General features: G+C 55.6%; 1 protein-coding gene across 2 annotated transcripts in view; it reads left to right on the top strand.

Annotated features, from left to right (window-relative positions):
* The window catches only part of ZBTB16 (zinc finger and BTB domain containing 16), a 184,684-nt gene extending 167,666 nt beyond the window's left edge, over positions 1–17,018 (top strand). For both annotated transcript variants that reach the window (XM_047691734.1, XM_047691735.1), the window contains exons 5-7: positions 4,384–4,554; positions 9,299–9,466; positions 11,452–17,018. In XM_047691734.1, coding sequence (XP_047547690.1) covers positions 4,384–4,554; positions 9,299–9,466; positions 11,452–11,681 — 569 coding nt within the window. In that variant the 3' untranslated portion in view covers positions 11,682–17,018. The remainder of the gene's footprint in view (positions 1–4,383; positions 4,555–9,298; positions 9,467–11,451) is intronic.
* Positions 17,019–17,591: the final 573 nt, after the last annotated feature.

Consider the following 17,591-nt stretch of genomic DNA (forward strand, 5'->3'; position numbering starts at 1 on the left):
TGCCAGGCCCTGTGCTCTGGGTTGGGGAACATAAAGATTAAGGGAGCAGTTTCTGCTTGCAACCTAGTAGGCAGAGCTGAATGTCAAAAATAAATGCATCAAAGGGTTTTCTGTGCTGTTGTCGTGAGGGCTTTAGAGGAAGAAGATGTTCTTGGCATTGAGTCCTAAATGGTGTAACTCATCCAAGATGCCCCCTCTAGAGTCAGCTTTCTGGAAGCAGCCGCCCAGCATCGATAGAACAACTTCAGCTCGTGTGTTGCGCAGGGCGGCCCGTGAGCCCCATCTGGGCCGTCCGTGGCTGTAGGGGGATGCCTGGCTGGAAGCGGGGATCAGAGGCGGGGATCCAGCCCTCTCTGCTCGCCAGAGCCGCGCACCCAGGCGAATATCTGTGTCTGCCCAGAGTAAGAGGCATGATTCTCCCGTTCAGACAAAGGCGGCGTCTGGGCTGGCAGGGGCTCTGCTCTCACTTTATAGTTGGAAAGCCTTTGCGCCTGGGCCTCTCATTTGATGCTCTCAGTGACAACTGGGTGGCCAAGGACGAGCAAACTCTGGTCCAGAGAAGTTCACTGACTTGCTCAGAGTCACGGGGCAAGGAAGCAGCAGAGCCAAGACCCCTGGGCTGCTTTCAGCTCCCTGGTGTCACGCCAACCAGATGATTCCCGAAGGTTTTCTGCAACCGGTGGAGGCTCGTCCCACCTTCCCAGTGGTATCAGGCATGAGGTCTTTCTGTAGCAGCAGCAGGAGCACCAGGCGTCCCTGGGGCTCGGGCGTTGCGAGGAGCCGCGTTGTCAAGCCGCCCGGCCTCTTGCCCAACTGCGCGTCTCATGGCAGCTAATGAATTGCTAATACAATTTTCTAGATAATTTTATTTCCATAGTCCCACATTTTAATGTGTTTCCAAAAGCTAGCATTTATTTGCTTAATCTCCCAGTGTAATAGAATCTGCCCTGACTCATCATACATGCGAACAGTCAGCTAGGCAGGAACGGCAGCAAATGCTTTAATAACTCAAATCTAGTCGCTGGATTTTTAGCTTGCATGCACCAGTAGCTTTTCTTGGGTCTTCTCCACTTCTCCACTCCCCACCTCCCCCCCCCAGCCACCTTCTCCTTTTTAAATATTTTTCTGTCTTCTCAGCTGTTGGTCTCCAAACAGAGGGGAGGGGAGAATGGATACGGGGCCTCAGAGACCCCTTCTTTTCATCTCTGCACCTTGGCCAGGGTATCAGGGGTCAAGGAGGGCCCCTAAGCCTGGTGAGGTGTACCAGGAAAGGGAGAGGGACCCTTTCTGGGACATGGTGGCATTTCCTTCCCAAGGGAGGATGATGTCATTTGAAACTGGCTACCAGGGTGCAGAGCTGGCCACCTGGGGATTTTGGGTGCACCCCGCTTCCCGATGGAGCCCCCATGCCAGATCCTGTCTTCCCCGGACCTCATTTCTCTGCCCCCCACTACTGTCCTCAGAACCCCTCCCCTGGCCAGTTCCTCCCTGGTTATCTCCACCCTCTGGGGCTGTCCTGGGTCCCTGCCTGCTCTGAAACTTACTTGCGGTGTTTCCTGAGCTTGATCTCTCTGTTTGTCCCTCCTCTTGGTCCTTGGCTTCTCAACAGTCTTCCTTTCTCAGTGCCACAGTTCTCATGGAGTCTCCCCGTCTTGTCCCCTGGCTGGTCTCCATGTCTGTGTCTCTAGCTCGTCCAGGACCCGAGTTCTCTGTTTGGTCCCAGCCTCCCCCTTGTCATCTCTTGGGGCCTATGCTTGGTAACTGTTCATGGAGGCTGCTGGATGGATGCGACGTGGGTTTAGGCCGTCCTGAGTATGGGTGGCCGGGGGGGGCAGCTTTGAGAAGCTTCCCTGGGAAGACCCAGGGAGCTGAGGGTTGTGGTGTCCTCAGTCCGTCCTGCTGCGGGGCACCAGCCTGCAGAACTCCTCTGGGCCTGGCGGTGTAGGCTTGGAGTGTCCCTACCAGGAATGTCACACTCTGTCTGACCCAGGTGCCTTCCATGCTGGGGGTCTCAGGTGATGTCCAAGGGAGCACCTGGGGTAATAAAGGGCTCAGCTTGCCCATGAGGCCGGCTGCAGCTTACCAGTGGGAGGCAGCTGTTCGACATCTGGCTTAGCTGGGGCCGGGGCTGGGAGCCCTTGGGTTGAAACGGCCAGAGCAGCCATGTCACAGAGCTCAGAGCTCGCTGCAGATGGCCTGCGCACCTAGGCGTGCTGGACACTGAGCACTTGCCGTCAGCCGTGGGGCTGCGCCCGTCTGGCAGGCCTCTCCCCTCAGCCAGGTTCAGCCAGACACGCCAGTACCTCCCCAAGTTCTTGCTGGCCCTGGGACGTGGGAAGGCTTCAAAGAGCTGTACCTCGTGACTCTGCTTCTGGCGCTCTCCCCTACCCTGGGTTTTCTAATTGTCGCTGGAGCGGCCCTAGACGTGCTGGGGCTCCTGGCCCAAGCGGGCTGAGAGCTGGCACACTGGCCCTATGGTGCCCCTTCCAGAAGAAGCCCGGGTAGACAGGCAGCCCAAGGCTGAGCCCCGTGGTGGTAGAAATTAGACCTCAGCATTCTCACATCTCAGCTCTGCCTCTTCTGACTGTGTGACCTTAGGCAACTTGTATAACTGCTCTGTTTTCCCATTTGTGGCCAGGGGGATGAGAATGCCTGCCTTGTGGGGTTGGGTGCGCGTGTTAATTGGGATGGCAGTGTCGATAAAGCACCTGTACCGGTTCCTTTCCCTTGTGCTCTTCGAGGCCGGGAGCAGAACGGTGCTTTTGCATTGTGTTCAGCCTCTCCTGGACCTGGATGCTGGCCACAGCTACACAGGTGACCGTGAGGGCTGGAGGAACGGGATGGAGGGGTCTGGCCTTCCTGCTAGTTCATCCTAAACCCAGCTGTGAATGGGACTCGGACAGAGAGAACAGACCACCCCTTTGCTGTGTCCCTGGATGGACCAGACTGGTAACAAGGTCTTCATGCTGTCCTTCTCTTCACCCCACTTTCTGCCCAGAGCTCCTTGATTCCGCACCGAGTAACCAGAGAGCTCTGCCCTTCCTCCCCTTGGGGCTGCACTGACAGATGCTAGGCCTGTCCACCTTTCCCACTCGTGTCCTCTGCACAGGGCCAGGTGGTGCGGGGCTGAGCACCAGATGCCAGCCAGGGGGCAGCCGATGAGCTGCCCAGGGGAGCGGACCTGCTCGGGGAAGTAGGATCCAAAACGGTGGGCAGCGAGCCCCCGGTGAGGACTCAGATGGTGGGTGTGGATGCTTCCCTGTGTGCTGCTGCGCCCGGAGAGGCTGTGGCTCCAGAGCAGGATCAGAAAGGTGGTTGACAGCAAACGGGGTTGGCAGCTGGTCTTTGTGGGGTACCATGGAGCAGCGACCTACGCTTGTGATCCCTGTGGAGCACGACCAGAGTGAAGGGGAATCTCATGCCAGTCTCTAGCTTACAATCCTCTGACAGTTGCCGGTTTGTCTTGAGATGCCTAAATGTCTTCCCGGGGTTTTCAAGACCCCCATGGCCTGGCCCTGCCGGCTGCTTTGGCCTCTCCTCCATGCCTCCCCGCCCCCCAGCTGTGCTGTTCTGTCTGATCCTTGGATAACGCGTTACTTTCCAGGCCAGAGTGTTCACGGCCCCGTGTGCTGGGGGACCTCTGTGCTGACAGCAGAGTCTTGCTGTAGGTTTCCAGGGCTAGATCCCCAGTGTCCCAAAGGGAGTCCTTCTTACAGAAGGTCCTAGAATAATCATCGTTGAATGAAGAGACTCTTAAGATGTGTGCATTGGTGCAGGGAGAAGTGGTTTAGGGAACAGGGTCTGTAGCTAGCCTCTGGCGAGGATGCAGACCCAGGTGGCCTGGGCTGGGACGGCAGCTTCTGAACCCTGCAGAACTTCGGGCAAGTTGTGTAGTCCCCGTGCCCTGTTTGCCTTACCTGAGCGGTGAGGAGGTCGAGCCTGCCTTCTGGAGATAGGACTTCAGAATAGCTCTCTTCGACCCCTGGCTGGCACGTACTGTCTTCGTGATTGTGACTCCCCCACAGAGGCCCCCCGACTTCACACCTCCCGTCCCAGGCTCCGAAAAGTCCCTCTGACGCGCGCCATCATGGTACCCTGCCCTTGACACAGCCAGGCCGTGCCTCACCTTTGTCGTTGTGACGGATTTGATTGCCTCTTTCTCCCACTAGACTTTAGATGCCATAAGGGAGACAGGGAAGTCGAGTTTGTCCGCCATTGGAGCCACACACCGGGTGCTCCCTCGATGCTGCACGGCCTGGCCCCTGGGTTCGCCCCTGACCTTGGGGGTGTAGAGGCATAGCCCTGACCCTGGCCCCTGGTGCTTGCTCCAGTGGGATGAATCAGGAGCTGTCCTGAGGCTGTCCCTGCTCCTGTCCCCCACAGGCACGGACATGGCCGTCTTCTGTCTGCTGTGCGGGAAGCGCTTCCAGGCGCAGAGCGCGCTCCAGCAGCACATGGAGGTCCACGCCGGCGTGCGCAGCTACATCTGCAGCGAGTGCAACCGCACCTTCCCCAGTCATACCGCCCTCAAACGCCACCTGCGCTCACACACAGGTAAGCCTGCTGGGGCCGGGAGGGGGCTGGCCGGAGCCGAGTAGCCAGGATTCTGTGTCTGGATTTATCTCCTGGGACATACAGGGGAGGAGTCAGGCCATGTCAGACCCAGCCTTCCTTTGCTCAAGGTGGGGGTGTGGAGGGGCTTCATAGCCCAGGTAAGTGTTAGCTCTTCTCCCTGTCCCGCCTAGGGGACCTGCGAGTCTCAGTCTCTCTATGCTCAACGGAATGTTGAGTTCATTAGGAATGCAGGCTCTTGGGTTCCCCCGCCCAAAACTTGGACTTCGTGGATATAGAAAGGGACCCAAGGCACAACATGATGGACCCATATTCCTGAGAGATTCTGATGAGGGTGGACTCAAAACACGTTTTGAAAAAAGCCTACTTGCTTGGTCTCTAGCTGTCTGTGCCACAGCCCTCACCTCTCCCTGGCCTCCACCGCATGGACACACGTGCCTGATGGCAGCCCCAGAAATTAGGAAGGGGTCCTGCTTGCCCTGAAATAACAGAAGCAAGTTTTCTGTCCTTGTCCATTAACCTTGATTAGGGGAGACGATGAGGGCACATAGACAAGGAGCCAGTGATGGAGGAGGAAGGTACTTGTGAGCCAAGGGGGTTGGGCCGTGTGGCCGGTACTGGCTCGTCCCTGCGGCCACTCCCTAGGTTGACCCCGTGGGCCAGGAGGCAGATTGTTTGGGGTGACTTAAATTCATTCCTTTCTCTATGACAAAACTGACTGCACATGGATAAAGGAGTGTCCCTTTTTGAGTCTGCGTGTGTCTCTGCCCGTGTGTGCTCTGTCCTGGGTTTGGTGTGAGCCTGGGGCACGGGGTGGGGCCAGGGAGACAGAGGCCGACTCCGTATCGGGGTCTGTAACAGGGTGTTGCTCATGACTCTTGGAAAGAGTATCAAATCTATGTGCCTCAAGACACGAGTGGTAGGACCCTCTCTCTCTCTCCTCATTCTTGGGTCTCGTCACAGCTCTGGGATTAAGTATGCAGGCCAGACCTTTCCTGGGTGGCACGCCCTGCTGACGGGCGGGGCAGGGGTGCTTTACTTATATTGGGCCGAGCAGGTCCCCTCCCAGCAGCATGCAGCCTCATCTAGGAGCCTGCCTGGCCTTGCACTTTCTGGTGCCACTCACTCGGGTTGGGGGGAGTGCATATCGCCTTAAGCATCACCTGACTTGCTGGAAACATTGAGGTTTGTTGGCATAAGACAAGGGGAGGTCTCAGAGGTAGGGCCCGACAAGAAGGGCTAAGGCGGGTGTCCTCTCTGTAGTGCCTCTGTGCACTTTCCCTTCAGGTCTTCACATTCCCCCCGCCTGGGTCCCCAAGTTCAGCCTTAACCTGGTGGCTAGTCACCTTCCAGCGGCTTCTGAGCGTACTGCTAGGTCAGATCAGTTGGCTCCACGGGACTTGAAGGATCCCAACTTGCTGAGTCTACCCAGGGTACGCCCTGCTCTGCCCACGTTCTCTTCTAGGAGTGCAGGCCTCGAAACAGCCGCGGCAGCCGGGCCAGTCCTGGCCGGGATCTGTGGGGAGGTGCTCTCTGCAGACTGAGTCTGGGAAAAGGACTTGTGTAATCGAGGAAACGCGGAGCACGCTGCTGGCCCCGTGCACCCGTGCTCGCCCCCCTCGATTCTCACACCCGTGAGGCCCAGTGCACACCAGCCCTCTGCAGGCCGCGCCCACCCCCCCACACAATGCCTCATTACTATTCCGTTGTTCCTGGCCCGTTGCTGCTGGGGCCGGGTGTTTAGCTTCCGCAGCTGTGTTTGGTAGGTTAGTCCGGCCGCGCTCCTGGCATTGATGGATCCCTGATTCGCACGGCTCGGCATATAATAAACTCTCAGCTGTGCTGAAGCAGGGGCTGGCAGGGAGGGGCCCGAAGATGGGGTCTGGCTGGTGCCAGGGAAACCACCAGGTGAGGCGAGGCCGCTGGGGTCACAGATGCACTGGGCAGGCCAGAGGGCCTCTAATTAGTCTCGTTTGTCCTGCACTTAATGTCAAGCTCATTAAAGAGGCTACAGAGTTAATCAACATACCACAAATTGGATTTTGAGTTCTGCAGCCCGTTCTGTGTACATTGTGGCAACACGGACACCATTAACTCTCAGGGTGAGGATTTTAGGCCAGGTGCTCACCGGGCTTCAAAGTCTGTGTGTGCGTGTGTGTGTGTGTGTGTGTGTTTTTTCCTTCTAAGTTCTTTTTACTCCTTTCCCTGGGCTGACTCTGGAGATTTCCTATTTAAACTCATTTAACTTGTGATCCACTTCATAATTAAATTCATAAAAATCGGATCAAACAAACCTCTCTGCCTTAACCCTTTGTTTTTTAAACTCTCAGGGCCCCCCTCTGGAGGGGAAGGCACAGACGGCGGCTCCCCGCGCCCCCCCGCCCCCCCACCAGCCGGGTGGCTGCCGATGTACGTTTTAATTACCGGCTCTCGTTGGAACTCTCACGTGGCCCTTGTTTTATTTATTTATTTATATCTTAATGAGGATACTGAATCCTTGATTAAAGTCGTTATCGTTGCCAGTTTGGCAGGGAGGGGGAGTCGGATGTGAGACAGGGGCTGTGTGTTCAGACGTCTGCAGAGAGAGGGAGTGGCAGGTGGGCCACAGGCCCGCCCAGACTGACCCTCGCTGGGACAGACACACCACTAACGAGGACCAGGGTCTGCACCGACCTCTACTCCCCTTGGGGTTGGGTGGGGGTGGCTGGGGACCGGGCAGTCCGAACAGCCCTAGCAGAGAGAGGGCGGGCAGTGCCGAAAACCCCAGGATTCAGTCTGTCCCCAGACCTGCACGTGCCTCCTGGATGGGTCCGAACTGGGGGGCTGGCTCTGCTCTTGCCCTTCTCCCATCTGAGCGTCTGACTCCTCGTTCAAGTGCTCCCACCCACCCTACACTGCCTTCGGAGCTTCTCACAGAGAGAGAGGGAGAGCCCATGTGAGCCGACCCCAGCATCCGCTCCCCACAGAGCCTTAAAAACCCTTCAGAGCCATCAGAAGAGATGAGAATTTATGTGGGGACAGGGGCCTCCGTTGGAGACGGCGGGCGGGGGGGAGGTCGGGTTGGCGGCCTGAGGAGGAGAGAGACAGGAGAGTAAAATATCATTTTAAAGAGGAAGTGAAGGCACAGGCATGCGAGTCTATAACGAGAAGGACAATTTATGCCCAGGCACGAGTGCAGTTTGACACGGGGATAATGAAAAAACGTAGGTCATTGTGGATGACTTAAACCTTCAGCAGCTGAAGAAAATGTATAAAATGCAGAGGACATTACACGGTTGGCAGACCCGCACATCTGCGGAGGGACAAGTGAAATACAGTGGGCCATTCTTTACCATAAACTGTGGTTGTTGGAGATGCAGCCCAGAGAAATTGTAATTACAGTGACAAGACGAATCAGCGATATTTAAATATTCATGAACAAAGTCTGGGGTGATCTATCTATCTTTATTGTCTCTGCCTTCACTCCTGTAATAAATAAGTCGCTGAAGGCCTCACCTTTCAGCCCCCAAAGCCTCCACTTTGGGTACAAAGCAAAAGACGGTGAACCCCCCGACCCCAGCCTCTCACCCTCCAGGGGCCTGGCTAGTGCCGTGCACAGAAGGGAGGCTGATGGGCCCAGCTTCCAGGCCGAGGGGCGGCCGCTCTCCCCAAGCTTCAAGCTTTGTCATCCCACCCTTTCTTGAGCATCTGCCCCGGGTCAGCCCTGTGCTATGTACCCCGGGGAACCAGAATTAACAAGACTCCCTTCTTGCCCTTGAGCCACTTCCGTCCTAGAAGCACAGTGCACATGGCAGGAGAAACAGGACAGCGTGTCACTTAGCCATCTGATAAGTTATCACGTGTCCGGACCCTGAGACCGGATCTGAGTCCCGACTCCGCAGCTTACGAGCTGTTTGACGGTGGAGACCGTCTGAGCACCTCATGCTTCCCCTCTGTGTGATGAGAATTCTGTGTTTCTCATCGGGTTACTGCAGTGATTCCATGATAAGGTGTGTGAGGTTCCTAGATGGCAGTGAGCCCACGGATGGGGCCGTTTTGATTAGAAAGTACCATAAAAGGTATCGTGCTACTAAAATAACACCATGCTAGGCCTTTCTTCTCTTTTGGGACAGAAGAAAGTGACTCAGTATGCCCAGGTGGGTGGCACTAGTGGGACGCTTCCAAACCATGCTGACGTGAGAGCTGGGCCTTGAAGGATGACTAGGAGTTTTTGGTGGGAGGGCAGGGACGAAATCAGGCAGAGGGGTTAGCTGCTGAAACTGTGGAGCAGGGAGAGAGCAGAATGAGTTTGAGGGCGGTGTCTTCTAGTTTCCCAAGTTGGAAGGGTGCTTTTAAGGGTAGGGGAGTCAGTCAGGCAGGAATGGCTTTTGCCCCTGACCTGCAGGAGAGGGAGAGAAGGTAGCACAGGGAGCTGGGGGGCGAGGTGTCAAAGTGTACAAGTCTGTTCTCCCCTTGCGGGGGCCTGCTGTTCATCCTGGAACCAGGTCAGACTCTCTCTTCCTGAGATTGGCTCTGGACCCATGGGAAGACCTGGGCCGCAGTGACATATGCTTATGTGCGCACACACACACACTCCCTGGTTCACACCAGAGGCCAGAAGGGGCCGCGGGTCCTGATGTTGTCTTTGGAGAACGGTGGGGAAGATGGGCAGCCTCCACGCCCTGCTGTCTCCTGGAGGGGGGGCCCGGGGGAGGCAAGGCCCTGATCCAGCCCCTTGTCCCCACAGGCGACCACCCGTATGAGTGTGAGTTCTGTGGCAGCTGCTTCCGGGATGAGAGCACACTCAAGAGCCACAAACGCATCCACACGGGCGAGAAACCCTATGAGTGCAATGGCTGCGGCAAGAAGTTCAGCCTCAAGCACCAGCTGGAGACGCACTATAGGGTGCACACAGGTAAGGGGGACCGCGGAGGGCCCCTGAGCTGGTGTTGGGACCTGGGTGTCAGGGCCAGGGGGAGCATGGTGCAAGGCTGAGCCTAAGACTGGAAAGCATTCTGGGAAAGGTGAGCACGCTGGCCCTTGTGCCTCCGCCAGGGCCAAGGCTGATGCAGACAGTGCTAGTCGATCACCGCACACTGGCCTTCCGGGCAGCCATACCCCTAGTTCGCAGAGGACAACGATCTGAGAGTCCCTGATTGGGGTCAGGTTGGCCTGGTGATGGAAGACAAAGGCTGGCATAGCTTCTCGTAACTGGGTCTCATGGGCACCGAGTTAGGCGAGGATGAGGGCTGGGCTGGCAGTCAGGCTGAGCTTTTGGGGAGCGAAGAAGCAGAGGTATACACAAACCCCTTTACGTGTATAGTGTTTGCCCCGTCAGAGGGCCTGCATGTTCCTTTTTCTGTAAAAGAATGCGATCCAGTGTGGGGTCTGGGGACAAAACAAGTGGAGGTGGCCTCAGGGTCCAGCATGGCCCAATTTGGGGCCACCTGCCCACGACAGGCCACCCTGCCCCAATCTTCCTGACTCCAAGGACAGTGACGTCCCCTCAGCTGCTTCCGGTCTGCCACGTGGGGAGTGGTCATAACGTGGCCACGGGCAAATGCTACAGAATCCTTGCTTTCTGGAGAGCCGGTGTGAAACATCCTCCCTGCGAGTACACTGCGGGTTGGCGGGGCAGAGAGGCAGATACTCAGAAGGACTTCCCAAGAGGATGAGAGGCAGTGGAAGGTAGTGGTATCCAGCAAACTAGGAGGCCTCCTCCAGTCAGGGGAACAGCTGTCCCAACCAGAGGACAGAGGATGGGGGAGACGTGACCTCGGACAGGTCCCGCTGGCCACTGGCTGAGGAGAGAGTGTGCACCCATGTGCACACTCTCAGGGGCGGGAAGGGGGGGGCAACAGAGGACACAACAGGGAGAGGATACTGTGTTGTCCGAGCTTTGCTCTCTCGCCTCCAGCCTGCGCCACAAGGAGAGCCTCGGGTGCTTGGTGTTGACAGCTAGAGTCACTCCCGAGCATTTTCCAGAGCCCTGGGGCTTCCTTAGCCCCCTGCTGGGGATGTGACCCGGGGAGCGGATCATTAAATGCATTGGTGGTGACTATTGTAAATAGTGGGTCGATAGTTAGATCACTTTGGCTGTTCATTACTTCATTATTTGCTGGGGCCTCTGCACAGAGGAGTATCGATAGCGAGATGGCTGGCCAGTTAATTACTGTATTGAAACAAGGTTCCCTCACACCCTCTGCTCAGCTCCAGGGGACTTGAACCGGGAGGAGGCTGCGGAGCACTCAGGGTGTGGCCAGGCACCCCCAAGCTGTCTGTCCCTCCCAAACCCCTTTCTAGCCCCACCGGGAAGGCAGGGTCCAGGGGCAGCTTCTTGGAGCCTTAGAGGAGTAGCCGTCCCAGAAGGAGCACGTTTGAAGAACGGGGTTCCCTCACTTTGACCCCCCTACTCCCCACCAGCCGTAGCCCAGAAAAGGACTCTACCCCTTGTTCCCCCTGGAAAGAACTGTGCTGAAAAGCCATCCCCAAGGGCTTTTTGGTACCTCACTGGCCCTTTCCTAGAGCCCCACGTCCTTTCTTGGGAAGGGAAGATTCTGGGCCTTTGGGAGGCTTGAGAAGAGCAAGGCAGGGCTAAGGGTGTGCGAGCAACACTGCAGCCGCGTGCTGCCCGGGGCTGGTGAGATGAGCGACCGGGAAGCGCCGTGGAACCCGCAGCTCCAGGCGCCCTGGCCACGTGGCAGGGCCCCGGTGGGTCAGTGGACCAGTGGCTGCCACACTGGGTGGTACGTCCATCCTCACGGAGGGCTCTCGTGGAAAGCACTGAACTAGAGGGACCGACGTCCCCAGCAAGCATGAGGGTCCCCCTAGACACGCCCCCCGCACCCCAGGGAGGCCTTCACAGCTCCCCCCCACTGGCTCTCTCGCCCTCCCCCCCAGGCGAGAAGCCCTTCGAGTGCAAGCTGTGCCACCAGCGCTCCCGCGACTACTCGGCCATGATCAAACACCTGCGCACGCACAACGGCGCCTCGCCCTACCAGTGCACCATCTGCACCGAGTACTGCCCGAGCCTGTCCTCCATGCAGAAGCACATGAAGGGCCACAAGCCCGAGGAGATCCCGCCCGACTGGAGGATAGAGAAGACTTACCTCTACCTGTGCTACGTGTGAGGAGGGCCCGCGGCCTCGGCGGCAAGCGGGCAGCCAGGGGAGCGGCGTTCCAGCGGGGTGAAGTCCGCAAGCCACTGGGCAACAAAAGAGAAATAGAACAAAAAGGAAGGAAAAAAAGAAAAAAAAAAGGAAAAAAAAAAGAGACAAGAAAAAGGAAACCTGATAGCTGTCTGGCCTTGGACTCTCTCTGGGGCTCCAGGTGACCTGATGCCTGGCCACTGCCCCTCCCCAGGGGCTAGGGGGGCCCCCTCTGTCCCTCCTCCGCCTGGGCTGTGGTTGGCCTCATGTTCTTGGGTGGGGGCGGAGGGGGTTTGTTCAGCTCAGAGGGCGGTATGTTTTTCTCGTCCCTCCACCTAGAACCCCCTTCGATGTCCAGAAGTGGAGGCAGGGGAGGGGGCAAGGGGGCCTCTGGACGGAGCCCAACAATCCGCCTGTCCCCCCCTCTCGCTGACTCCTCAGAACGGGGTTGGGGGCAGGGAGGGGGCCTGCAGGTGGTGGGCTGGGCCGGTCACGAGTTGGTGGTCACATGGCAGCTCTGGTTTGCTGGGGCAGATGGGGGTGGGAGGAGCTCTCCTTCCCTTCCTACCACTCAGTGTATCTGTTGCTTCCCCTGCACGGCATCCCCCCCCCCCCACCGCCTCCATTCTGCCACATTACAGTGTCCCCTCAAGGTCTCCAGCAGCTTCTTGGCTCTTGTCCCTCTCTAGCTCCTTGCTCCCTGCCTCCCTGTGACTCCTGTCCTCCAAGCACAGGGCCCCCAGCCCCTCAGGGACAGGGTGGGGGGGCACGTCTTCCTCCTCGCCCAGTCTCCCTAGTGGGGAAGCTGGGTCTGACTCCAGATTCCCCACCCTGATGCCCTCAGTTTTCTGAGGACACCCTTGCCAAGCCCTGTCCTGAGCGAGGTTCCTGTTGAGCTGCTTTTGCTTCCAAAATGGGAAAACATTAACTAGCTATATACTGTCCCATCAAACAAACCAACACAAATCCCTACAACCCCAATTTCAGTCCGTAGGAGAAGGAATCCATGTAAGGACTCGTCATCTAAGGGAAGGATGTGGATGCCCTTCTTGGAGAAGGGGACCCCCTGTCTAGGGGTCAGGGTAGCTGGCTGGGCAGGGGGAGGGTTGCTGAGTTGTACTGGGGACCCCAGCCCTGGTGCAGAGAGTGGCACAGAATTCCCGGGTCTCAGGGCCCCCCACCCCCCAGTCCACAGGGAGGAGGAAGGAGAGGAGGAGGAGGAGTTGAAAGCGCTTTGGCCCTTGTGTTCTGTTTTGCTTCTTTTCTGTGTCCCCTGTTCCCCTGTTAGCACATTGTACTTGAATTACCTCAGTTTTTTGTGACCTCATGAGCTTTGTTAACCCCTGTATCTCTTTTTTGGTTGGGGGTTGGAGGAATAGGGAGGATGTTCTTTTCTGTTTCTTGTGTAAATTAAGAGTTGGTTTCATAGACTTCCGCTGGCCTCAGCCCTCCCCATCCCAGCTGGAAGGAGCTGTACAGAAGGAGTCCAGTACTCAGGATCTGAATGTGAGAGCCCGGGGCTCAGCAGAAGGTGGGCAGAGGGGAGGGCGTGACGGGTGCACACGGGAGTCACTGTTGGTTCTGCCCAGGGCCCAAGTCCTCTGCGCCCAGCCAGGGTTCAGCCTAAAACATCCTGGAGGAGATCCCGCCTTTCTTACAATTTGCTGGGTGATTAGAGTCTAGGGGCCCATATTATTGTATCATTCAGCTCCTGGCGACCCTGTGGGCCCACCTCCCTGGGCTTGATCATTGCCAAAATTGGTCTCTCTTCAGGGTTGGGTGGGGATGAGCCTGGCTTTGTTTTGTTGCGTGAGGGTAGGGGTGTTGTTTTTCTAAAAGCTACCTCTTATGTTCCTCCATTCTTTTGTTCCCTTCATGCCTCCCATTCTGCTGCTCTGCTCCCCGCCCCCTTTCTCCCCAGCCTCCCCACCCCTGAATTTTGGAAAGCACATTTGCAATATTTGTGTTCACTTTGGGATGGGCCCTCTGTTTCATCTCATGCTTTATTTGTAAGAGTTGTGTGTGTGTGTGTGTGTGTTTTCTTTCCTTTCTCTCTCCGAGAAAGTTGTGGCTGCCATTTTATCTTGGTTTTTGAAAAGTGGTTTTGGGAAGCGGTTTTGGGAGAAGGGTCATGAGGGCTCTAAGGAAGTCAGAGGGATGGGTGCTGCTGTGAACACTCCCACCCCGTCCTTTGGTCCCAGCCCTCTTGCCAGCCCCTGCAGTCTCGCCCACCAAATCGGAAGGCCTTAAAAATTGTGTGTTGGGGGGGGCGGGATGTGAACTGGGGGTACTCTGTCACTAGACTGTTGATTGGGGATGATAAGGTAGGGGAGATGCTATTTTGCAATTGTAATAATGACTTAGAGCTTTGGAAAGGAAAAAAAAAAGTTGAAATATGTGACTAGAGCAGTTGTCATGTTGATAATGTGAAAAGAAGGACATTTTCTGGGGGAGGGGCCGTCTGTAAGAAATCAGTATGCACTATGCTTCCTCCCCCAGTCTGGGAAGAAAGGGGACTGCTGGCCCTCAGGGGATCTGTAAATCCCAGAAAACAATATTTTAACAGCAAGCTATCATTCAACTTTGGTGGGGAAGGGGAAAAAAAAAATCAAACAATTCCATAGACCTAGCTGACACCTCTCACTGCCCCTCACCCTTCCCACGCAGCCTGGGTCTCCTGCCCTATTCATAAAAGCTGAGAGGGTTGAGCTAATATTTACAAATTGTAATATTTTTGTAATGTTTGTTAGTTCCTTCGTCAGTTCTACAAGACCTTGCCCTTTCCTTTTGTAATGTGAATAGGAAAAAAAAAAAAAGACAAAAAAAATCCACCACCACCACCAAAATATCCCTTTGTACGTGTGTGCGTGTGTTTTGTGTGTGGTTGTGTGTTCATCACATGGTATTGTTGTAATCTGGTATTGCAGCATTGGATGGTACTAAGTGAGTCCGTGTCTGCCTCCACTGTCCTAGCCAGGAAGTAAGGAAAGAGGGTCAAGGCTGTGGTGTCTGAAGGATAGGGGGAGGGAGATGCCTCGTGCTGGTTTCGCTCTCCCTTCCCCCTCCGAGGAGCCTCGACGTCCTACGGGAAGGCCAGCATGCCTCTTTCCCAGTTTCCTACTCACAAAGACAAAATCCTTCGGACCTTGCCAAGGCCTTCTTAGCCGGGCCTCCTGGCCAAGGTGAAGGTCAAAAAGTATGTGGAATCTTGAGATGGGTCTGGATAAGGGGGGCAGGGGAGACGAGGGAGGGTGGAGGTGCTGTCTCCCCAGGTGAGAGCCGAGTGTTCTTACTTCCCTCTTCCTTCTGCCATCTGGCCCCTTGGCCAGCCTCTGCCTTTAGCCGTGAACTGCTGACTACCGTACTGCTGCTACTGCCTTACCCAGCGTAGCGAAACTTCTCCAGCTTGGAGAGCCCAGGCTGGTTAGTGGTCCCTTTCCAGTGCTCAGCTCCTACAGGCGTGTCCCTTAATGCTTTCGGTGACATTTAGCCGTCATGTGATCTTTTCCCTATTCACTCCTTCATTCATTCAAAGCATTAAAATCCTATGTGTATATAGGATAGACAAATATAGAGATATATATATATAGCAAGAGAGAGAGATATAAAATAGTAAATATCATTGCTGCTTTGGGCTGCTTTGGAGGAGGCCACGGATAGCGGGAAGATAGATCTGGGGTGCAGGGGTGGGGAGGGAGACTGGGGGCCCCAGCGATCCAGTACAATCCAGGGATGCAAAGCGGGCTTGTTTAATCTTCGTGCCTGAACAGTTTCTCTGTGTGTAGAAAACAAAACAAAACTGCTGCATTTTTTCACAAGTGTATGGTACCCTTCTGGATGCCATTGGTCCCACCGGCTGCAGGGGGGTTAAGGCCCGGAGTGAGAGGGCCATTTGGCTTACCTCCTAGCAGGGGAGTGAGCCCTTGGTGGGGTGGCCTCCGGACTCTGTCCAGGAGAGGGCTGGGGGGTGGTGGGGGCGGGAGGAGAGGTGTAGACAGTTCCCTGCAAAAATTCCCCCAAGGGTGAGGGATGGGGGCACCAGACGTCAGAAAAGCAGAAGAAGATCCGACTCTGTTCATTTTCCCAAGGCCTGTGTTCTACCCTTTTCTACCCCCAGCTGGCTTCCTCCTTCCTGAGGCTTCCTGGTGGCACTTACCTGAATATTTCAGCAGGAGGGGAAAAGCCAGACCGACCCAGCTCGGGGCTGCTGATGAGTGGAGGAAAAGGCAGGGCCGGCCGGGAGAGGGGTGCAAGACAGACCAGGGAGGTTGGGTCAGGGGAGAAGGGTGGGGGGAGAGGGGCGTGGAGTCGCCGCAGGCCCGCGAGCTGGCCGCCCTGCCTCCCGGGGTCCTCGGCGTCCCACTTTGTAGACAGGGTACCAGCCTCCTGGTGTGTGTCCTGGCATTCGTTCACAGTAGTGTGTTATGCATGACCTTTGTGAGGTGAAGAAGCCGTGGTGGTGCGCCATGATATCCGACCCGTATATATAAAGATAAATATATATATATATATGTATGTAAATTATAGCACTGAGGGCTCTACTGCCCTGCTGGACCAAGCAAAACGAAGCCTTTTGGTTTGGGTGTTACGTTCTGTTATTTGTTTGTTTTTGTGGCTTGTCTTATGTGGTGACAGCACAAGTGCCCGTCCGATCGCTCTGTATTACGGAATAGTGTTTTTAATTAATGGGTGTTCTAGTTCATGTCTACCTCAGCACCTCCTCTTAGCCTAATTTTAGGAGGCTGCCCAATTTCGTTTCTTCAATTTTACCCCATTACTTTTTTGTACAAATCTCTCTCCCCTCCCGCCCCACCCCGCCCCCTGCCCCGCCCCTCTCCCCACCCCGCCCCCCTGCCCCGCCCCCTCCCCACCCAGACTCCCTGCCCACCCCCCCCACCTCCCCCCACCCCTGTCTCGCTTGCCAGCCCTACCTGTTCTCTCCTCCCCTGATGCCGTTCCCCACCCCGCGTTGTGCGGTCCTGGTCGCAGCTTTTCCGCATCTGCCTTCGTTTCGTGTAGATTGATGCGTTTCTTTGTAATTTCAGTGTTTCTGACAAGATTTAAAAAGGAAAAAAAAAAAAAGGAAAAAAAAATGAATTTACTGCTGCAGGTTTTTTTCTCTCTCCATGTGTCACTAAGTGAAGTTTGTGCCTTCTATAGCAAAGAGAATATTTTTTACATCCTACTAACAGTAGATTTTTTTGTAGTGAACATTTTTTGTATTTTTATTTATAAGTCTCATAAGAAAAATAGCAATGTTCAGTTGTATACCTTGAATCTGCAGTTAGAAGAGAATAAAGTTAATTCAGTTGTCTCTGGCTTGAAGTGTCCCCTTTTTTTAAAAACAAAAACAACTGCTTTGTCTTTTCTGCCTTTTCTTGGGTGGTTAACACTAGAGGAACTGAGATTCTGGCTGGGGATGAGGGCAGAGGAAGCTCTGGGGTAGTTACGTGGCCCTTTCTGCCATATTTATGAGGCGCGTATGTGCTCGATGACATCTTTTTCTGAAGTTTTTTAGTTTAAAAATAGCATTCTGTGCACTGCGATTTGGTCCTTGGAACAAGGTCTGAAGTCAGCAGTGGTCCGTTTACTTCTTCGGGTTCCCGCAGCGGCTCATACCAGTTCTTGCTGTGAGCCCTGGGAACGCAGCAGGAACGGGGCAGACAAGCCCCTGCCCTCCGGGCCTCGGAACTCGTTCTCGCTAGAACCTGGTTGGGATCACGCAGCTGGTGAGTGGGTCACGAGCTGCATCCGGGTCTCCTGACCGCAAATCGGGTTTGCTTTTCCCAGGACGCCAGATGCAGCGCCCTCTCCCTTACAGAAACTCTGTCGATTCTTCCCGAAGTTTCTCCACCAGAAGCTGCCACCCAGTGTAAGGTCTGTGGGTCTGTG

This window comes from Lutra lutra, chromosome 10 (assembly GCF_902655055.1).
Source record: "Lutra lutra chromosome 10, mLutLut1.2, whole genome shotgun sequence".
In the NCBI taxonomy this organism is placed as follows: Eukaryota; Metazoa; Chordata; class Mammalia; order Carnivora; family Mustelidae; genus Lutra; species Lutra lutra.